Source organism: Salvelinus sp. IW2-2015, linkage group LG28 (genome assembly GCF_002910315.2).
Source record: "Salvelinus sp. IW2-2015 linkage group LG28, ASM291031v2, whole genome shotgun sequence".
NCBI classification, from domain to species: domain Eukaryota; kingdom Metazoa; phylum Chordata; class Actinopteri; order Salmoniformes; family Salmonidae; genus Salvelinus; species Salvelinus sp. IW2-2015.
Genome location: NC_036868.1, coordinates 14,534,001 through 14,542,462, shown reverse-complemented (window position 1 = coordinate 14,542,462; position 8,462 = coordinate 14,534,001). Strand labels below are relative to the sequence as shown.

At 43.5% G+C, this 8,462-nt stretch overlaps 1 protein-coding gene across 4 annotated transcripts in view; it reads right to left on the bottom strand.

Annotated features, from left to right (window-relative positions):
- The window catches only part of aig1 (androgen-induced 1 (H. sapiens)), an 84,937-nt gene extending 84,362 nt beyond the window's left edge, over positions 1–575 (bottom strand). For 2 of the 4 annotated variants that reach the window (XM_023973749.3, XM_070435879.1), the window contains exon 1: positions 258–557. In XM_023973749.3, the coding sequence (XP_023829517.1) occupies positions 258–398 (141 nt within the window). In that variant the 5' untranslated portion in view covers positions 399–557. Of the gene's footprint in view, positions 1–257 lie in introns of all 4 variants that reach the window. The other 2 variants (XM_070435880.1, XM_070435878.1) reach the window with 2 other exon arrangements.
- Positions 576–8,462: the final 7,887 nt, after the last annotated feature.

Below are 8,462 nucleotides of genomic sequence, written 5' to 3'. Positions count from 1 at the left end.
GGGGGGATTTTTAGTGGGTGTGAGCTTTTAATGACTGCAACACTTGCCCCAAAAAATTAGGAGTTTGTACAGCGCTGGAAGAAACAAAACATATTGTAGCTGACAGCCTAATAACACAGTAGGCCCGTTTTGCAACTGAGGGTGGGCGGTATCAACAACTGGAGGTAGGACACTGACTGTCTGTAGCATACCATGCCATGACGTGCTAGCATTTCTGAATGACCAGGCTCCGGTCTAGAGAACAATATTACACTTACCAGGTCTATGAATGTTAAAAACTTCCAGCTCCCGCCATATGTTTGATGCGCGGGCATGTCAATTGCTTTATAATTGCAGAGGATGGAGAAATAGGACAGGAGGATGGCTACCCTTAGCACCTGAGATGGGATGAGCGCCATGTTTTTTCTCCGTTTCCTTGTCTCGTCTCCTGCTATATCCTCCTGTCAGATTGATGCTGCGGGTCTCGCACAGTGCAGGGGGTTCGTTGCCTCGGAGAAGGGATTCAGACAGAGGAGGTTGCGTACGAGACGTGAACGTGAGGAAAGGGATGAGGAGGAGGGGTGTTGCCATAGAAACAGAACGCAGCCTCTCCAAGACGAGGAGGAGCAGACCACTGTGTGATGCTCTGCGTACATACAGAGGCTCCTTCAATGATGTCTTTATAGTCTGGTCAATGGTTTTGGCTAGTCTAGTATAATAGTGGAATAATGCTAATGTATTCAACATTTCTACTGAGGCCATTGCATCTTTGCACATGCATATAGTTATTATGTGCTCAACAATTTATTGTAACTAAATATGTATATATATTTTTCATTTAAGCAATAAAAAATGGCAACACAAAATTAACATTGTGTTCTAACACAAGACTGTGCTTGTCCCTCCAATTGAATAAAAAACATTGTCTTCCTTCTGACATACTTACATTCTGTTTCAGGATAGAGACAGTTACAGGTTTATGTTTGTTGCGCCAGCCGAGATATTCTGATATGTTATAATTAACTGCCTTTGGCAGGTAGCTTACTAATACTAGAAGTGTTTTACAACTCTACAATGGTCTCTAGAACACAAAGCCAACTGATGGTGCTTAGATTATATGTGTTTACTACTTTATTGGCAGTCTTCAGGATCCCAAGGCTGTTATAAGTTAGATATTGTGTTATTAATTCCGTCACTGGGTTTTCATATTTTATTGATCCCATAAAAGTACAGTACTTTAACCAAAGCAAAGCACCATTTAGGGACTGAGGGCATGACCAGAAGAACATCAAAGTGTTGCGTGACTCTTCAGAGCTAAGAGAATAGGCCTGGGAAATAAGAGGGCATCAAGCGCATCAGATCAGACACCATTCCGGAACAGAAAAACACCTAGGTTTTTCCCACTGACACATTGACTGCGTCACACAGTATTATCGTAATCTATAATTGCCAGCTCCAGTCTCAAAGCTTTTTGAGAGATGTCAGGCTGCGGCAGACTAACTCTCCCCCCTGTTAAAATCAGTATTAAGTTACGATAAGGCAGCCACAGAGGTTTATTCTATAAAAATCCCTCGCTAGAGACAGACAAATGGTTTCCAATCCCAGCTATTAAGAGGATAGAGAACTGGGGATTACAGGTTCTGGCTTCTGTCCCCCCCAAAGTCAGCACAAGATTGGAAGGCTGACTTGGGCAGGCAGGCAGAGATGGTATGGATGGATGGCCTATCCTGGTATAACCCTGGTGAGAGGCTTTGTGGGTCTGAATATGAGTCCTGCCTCATTCGGTAACACAAAAGCTCCCAACTACCATAAATGCATCATTTCTACATTTTGGATCTAATACACTGAGTTACTCAAACATTCTGTCAGGAACATTCACTTCATGTAGAGTGCAGAAAACCTTCTGAATTGTTCTGCAAGTGTTCTTGCTGCCTGCTGCAGAGTTGCAGGGGTCTGCTGGAGTGCATGCGCTGGCTTTTGACGGTTTGTGGTTAGCCGTGGGGTGTTTGCTTGAGAGTTTCCAGTGTCACCGCCTGCTTTAAAGGAGAAGAGCTGATTCGCAGCTAGCTATTGCACACTCATCCAGTTTGCTGCGCACTCTCAGTGCACTCGGTGGATACAGCCGAAATCGTCCCTCTTCTCACTGGGATGTATTGACTAGCGAGCGGCTTCTGTGGCCTGTGCTGGGTGAACACAGCATGGGCTCCATCTCATGTTTGGATATGATCTAGGAGTATAACCATTAACATGGTAAAGCAGTGGAACAGTTTTGAGTATTGTTTTATGGCGGGCCTATAAAGGCCAGTAGGTGTGGGTTTAGCACTCCAGACTCTGTCTATCACATCCACATACTGTGGCCTTTCTTTCTCTGTTCTTTCTCTTTGAATATGTTGTTCATTCTATGTTGACTGTAGATACCCAACCCAACACACTACAAGAACCAGACTGGGATTACGCCATAGATGTTGTGCAGCCTAAATGTGGCTGTCACAAATTCCCATCAGGTTAACTAGGGAATTTCAGTCCTTAATCCACTCGGCATCTGTCCTCATCCAAGCATCCGTCTTTAATGACTCCCCCCCGCCTCAGATAAATCTCCACAAACAACACACGAGAGGATGTCCATCTCATCCAAGTCATCTTTCATTATCCCCCACTAGCTGAGCTGTGTAGGAAAGGTTGGGCTAATCCTCTGGCAGCCAGGGCAAGGCTGTGTCTTGACTGGCGCTACACAGGACATAAACCCTCACTCACCTCTCCTCTCCTCACCTTTCGCTATGGCCCCATTGATTTCAACACACACTTATACAACATGCAAGTGACTTAGCTCTCTCTCTCTTTCTCTGTGTGAGCTGGCTGGCTGGCTAGCTAGCTGGCACATCATGTCAAGGGCCTAAAAATAGGCCTCCAAGCCTCATTAAGGCCCTAAGTTTGTTTGCCTCGGTATAATGCCCATGCACAAACGCTGGCATCCATTGGCCCGGGTGTTTGTGTCTGTTTGCAAACAACAAAGTCTGGCCAATCAATCTAATGAGGAGAATGAGGACACACATCTGTTCTCTCGTGCCTGTCTTTTACCTCCAACCCAATTTTTGTAATTAGAGGTCCCCATGGTAAAACCGCTGCTTTAATCCAGATTGGTAATGATAAATAAATATTTATTTATCTATTTAGTCGTGGGCAAATGCTTCCAGATTTAAACAGGGGTGGTTTACATAATAACCCCCCCCCCAGACAGTTTGATGAGGAAACATGGGTGATAAATGAGTCCTTTAAGTGGAGTGGCTATAGCCCAGGCCCATGTGGAACATCTTCCATGTGGATACCCTGCACGCTTGGTTGGTTTATTACTGCGTTACAATCCTGAAGCAGGGTGAGTGTTTTTCGATTTTGAAACGGATGATGGTTTTTATGGTTTTAGCCTTTGACTTTGATCATGGCTTTCATGTCTGTCTGTATTTTGCACCCTAGTGAAATTAGTATCACCAACCTTGTGGGGGTAGGATTAGTGATAAAGAGCACTGCCAAGGGTCTCCCTGCCTGCCTCATGTGTTCTGATTAGAATGGCTAATTTGATGAGATAAAGATGTCATGAGACGCACGGCAGAGCAGAACGCTAATTGTCCCCAAGCCTCTGACTGGCCTGAATGGGRGTGTTGCATGTTGTACCTACTTCTTTCTGCTTTCAGCATCTTTCTGATGACAGTGTTTAAAGGATGTGCTTTCTRAATAAAGCTCACTGTATCATATTCCTGGACCCATAGTCATGCCACAATTTCCATCTTTAGTTGTTTTCTTTATAGAAGACTGTCAGTGACAGCAGAGGAGAGGGGCCTCAGCCATGCACCTGTCGTGAGGAACGGAGCGAGATATTGACAGAGGAGCGTGTCTATACCCTTGGATTTTGATGGAGAGGTGTGAAAGGAAGGTAAGGTAAACACGTGTGTTTGTGCAGGAGAATGGATGATTACGTAAGAGCACCACAAAAAGAAAGTGTAGCTTGCACAAACACCAGGCTGTAAAAGCTTCAGAGACAAACAAAGGTGACACGGAATGGGCCACAAAGAGACACTGACAGGGAGGGTTGAATGGAAATAGCATTCTCATAACCTGCCTGTTACATCAAACCTTCTGTGGTGTATGTTTGTCTGTATAAGGTCAGAACCTTATCTTTTATTTAGCGGCGCTGGACTGTGCTGGCTTTCTATCTGTTCAATTACTAGGCTACTAGTATGGCCTCTCCTTATTTTTACATGACAAAGTTCCGTATAAAACCGGGGATTTGCTCAAATGGAAAGAGCAATCACTTTGTGGAAAATATTATTCACAGCGACAGGGTGATATTAATATAGAAAATATGTATTTTGTCTGTCAGGGCTATCCCTCCACAAAAACAGTATGACATTATAGCACATTTACCAATCCCATCTGGATAATAAACAGAGAGATCTCATTAGCTAAAAGTATACTGGCCGCTGTTGCCGGTTATGAGCTGCCGTTATTGCCATCAGGAAGGGTCGTCTGCAGTGCACACAATTTTACTACTCATAGATTAAAACTATTTAATTTGTCCTGCTCCTGCTGGAGCTCAGGGAAAATATATGACTGTGCTGAAAGGTGTAGAGATTAAACTGGCATGTCACTGTGTCTCAGCTATATGCCAGCAAGCTTAATCACCACCTGTAAAACATCTCAGCCTGGAATTGGTTCTGCTCAGTCTGCAATTAACATTGTCTTTGGAAGTGACTTTAAAGCCTTGCAGTATCATGCTTTACATGCTCACTGAGAGGATTGCAACGATGGGTGCCATGTTCAATTATTTTGTCTAGACTAAATCACGTAAACGATCTAAGAGGGTCCTATTGCCTAGACTGTTCTGATTTCACAGCAGCCACGTTGAAGCTTGTGCATCATGTGAGAAGAGATCAGCTTGTTTAAACCAGATATGAGAAAATGTCATATTCATACTGTTGAAAATTACAGATAGACCGATACCTATAGATCTGAAGGGTGTTTAACACAGTGTAGTGACAGACTATATATTAGAATAAACGATGTATTGTAGATGAAGGTTAAACAATCCTAAATAGAAGGGGTGGGAACTCCGGCATGGGACTATTTGACAGGAAAGAGAAATCATAACGGGATCAGTGGCTGTGTCCTGTAATTTGGAGAATATGTTGACCCGGCTGATCCCAGGCAAGCAGAACAAGCTGCCAAGTCCTGGGTGGAAAGCATCCTTCTGCCAGGCTGCTATGTATTACCACTTTCTGTCAGTTTCTGTCAGTTTCCTACTTCAAACACAGCACAGTCCCAGGAGTTTAAGAGGTGCTGGCAGTAGCCGGCTTTTTATCTCCCGGAATGTTCCACTGTGGGAAACTTTGCCTAGGCAACAAGAGCCCCAGTGTCCGGAGGTTGTAAATAAAAAACAAGATGCGGCCCGTTTCCGAGGAAGAGGAGGTACACTGGCTCCCAGAACAGGAGTGGGTGTCTCTGACCTCACAACCTTGATGGGTACGTCAAAACATTCCCCCACTCAAACAAACTACAAGGAAAGAATAGCCAAGAGCATATTTTGATTTATATGTAGTTTGATTCTTGGAGCACTAGAACTTTAGTAAGTGAACAGAAGTGAACAGCTATCAACCTATCAACAAATGATGAGGTGATTATTTTATTTCTGACATTTTAAGTTGTATCAGGAGAAGTCAGATCAGGCATGCTGACACTGTTTGGGATTTCTCTAATAACACAGACTGTCTGCTCTGTACCTACCTTGCACTTCAATCTACAGGAACTCTTAAGGTCAGAGTCAGTATTCTAGTTCGACCACTAGGGGTCTTGGTTTAGCTCTGTTCCGGTAAAAGAGTGAAGACATTACAGTTACCTATCTGAGAGGCTTTCAACCGGCCTTCTATCGAACGTAGGGCACGCTAAGTGTCATTTTTGTTAACATTTTTCATTTGGTTTGCTATTTCATGACTCAACACAATTATGCAACTGCCATTCAAACAATAGTGTTGAATAAACTGACAACTCTTGGTATGCAAAAGTGAAAATACTACCCCATTGAATAATAACAATTTAATTGAATTGAATATGTTTCATATGTGTTTGTGTCTATCCTATCAGTGAGAAGTGTTGTCCCTTTCTCAGGTATGTCTGAAGAAACCTGGGTTGTTTGATCATAGTCACCCGTCTGCCTAGTGCAGTTTTTACTGGCTGTTTTACAGCCTGGGAGCAAGAGATGAAAGCAGCTCTTCCTTGAGGATTCACCAGTGGCCACCAGTCATGCTGCGTTAGTGCCCTGCCTTATCACTCACACAAAATGACCTTTGTCATAGTGTAGCACATGTACAGTCTATCCTTATGTCATTTCCTGGCAGCGAGAGAGAGAGAGAGAGAGAGAGAGAGAGAGAGAGAGAGAAGAGAGAGCAGAGAGAGGAGGTGAAGCTGGGATTCCAGGGAATGTGTGACACAGCCGCTGAGTGTTAGAGCTAATCCAGAGGACTGAACCTTGCACAATAGCAGCAGATATTGCTGGGTACAACTAGGTGTGGAGCCTGAGAGGCGGTGCCCATGCCCAGTGAGTAAGCACTGACAATCCATCAGCTGTCGAGACCTCATTGTTTAAGAGGCCCCTGGTTTACAGCCACGGGACATGTGCCTGAGGGAAAGAATGTTTTTGTTTGTGGTGTGTGGTGTGTGGTGTGTGTTGTGTGTGTGTGTGTGTGTGTGTGTGTGTGGGTGTGTGGTGTGTGTGTGTGTGTGTGTGGTGTGTGCTGGTGTGTGTGTGTGTGGTGTGTTGTTGTGGTGTGTGTGTGTGTGTGTGTGTGTTGTGGTGTGTGTGTGTGTGTGTGTGTTGTGTGTGGTGTGTGTGTGTGTGTGTGTGTGTGTGCGTGTGCATCGTTCTGAGGAACTTTATAATGCTTTCGATGATACTGCAGCAGGACAACAGGCATGGAAATGGTCTCCAGTGGCTCTGTGTGCTTCAGGAAGTGGCCTGTTTGATGACTGTGTACAATGTGTTGTGAATGGAGTGGACAGGCCTTCAATGGACATGCTGTGTTCTATCTAAACCATTCCACAGCGAAGAAGACATTCAAGGGGCTTGTCTCATGATCAGTTACAATGAGCTTAATGAGTAGGAGCTCAAAGTATGTAACAGTAAATGCCATAGTATCATCATTTGATGTGGTTATGTATAATAAACATGGGTTTACAACTTAATATATTTTAGACATTCATAATAAAATCAGTCACTGTGTTTTAACAAGTATCATCACCTGCTTGGTTSTTGGTCCATTACGTTTCAGTGACTAAGTCAGAGTACAAAAAACTTGATCTGTGGGAACACCCTCAGGGGTCCTTGGATGAATGTCAAAATATGAGACTCTTGCAGGTACTCGTACCAGCAGCTTTGACGTCACCTTCTAGGAATACTGTACCAACGATGTTAGATAACCCAGAGGAAAGACACTGTTCTAACATGCCTTTTGGGGTCAAGAGGACAGGTTATTTCTCTTGGTGTTGTTTCACCAGAGATAGTTTAATGGGGTTTAGTAGCAGTGCTGGTTAACGTTTTTAAAATGTTTTGTTGGATAACGTTTTGCTTTTTTATGTATCATGTATTTATGCATGTGAGTCCTATTGACGTATAGGTACGGTATCTCTTACTAGGCAACCCTTGAGCAGTATGACAATATTACTCCTAGAAGACCAGCCATGATTTAAAGACAGTTAGTTTAGGGCCATGGGAGCTGATCTCCCTTGGGAATGGCTTTCTAAAGATTACAGAGAAGAGGTCTCCATGGGGAGTCCCAAGCCACAGCTGATATGATATGGCCATGAGCTACCAGAGACTGTAAACCACTCTTGTTCTAGCAGATAATCCACTTATGTACACCACACACACACACACACACACACACACACACACACACACACACACACACACACACACACACACACACACACACAGGACCAGGGCCCAGGCCAAAGAAAGCATAGGCTGTATTAGACACACTCACTTTCATTGAGGAGTTGTGTTACCTCGCTCCTAGGGACTGACTCATGTGTTTACCAAAAGAGGAGGAGTTTACTGGATGTCACATGATGGCTGTTGTGGTAGAGGTGGTCTGCTTATTTATAGACATTCACTCTTGAGATATCTAGAATCAAATCAATAATTTTGTGTTTGAATAATTAGGGCTATCGAAATGACTGGAATACCCTATGTGAGGACTTTGGCCAGCAAGCATATTGTTGTATTTTTTTTCTGGTTTGTGTGAAATCGTTAAGAATAATATAAAACCAGTCTGCACACCACCAAGGTGAATTGGTTTAGTCTTGACTCTTGGTTGACAGTGTTGGGGGAAGGGTATAATGCATTGATGCTCAATGCCAAATCAACACAAACTTGTGTCTATTTGTCTCTGTTTCTTCTTTTTGATATATTTTTATATTTATATAGTTTTAAATGT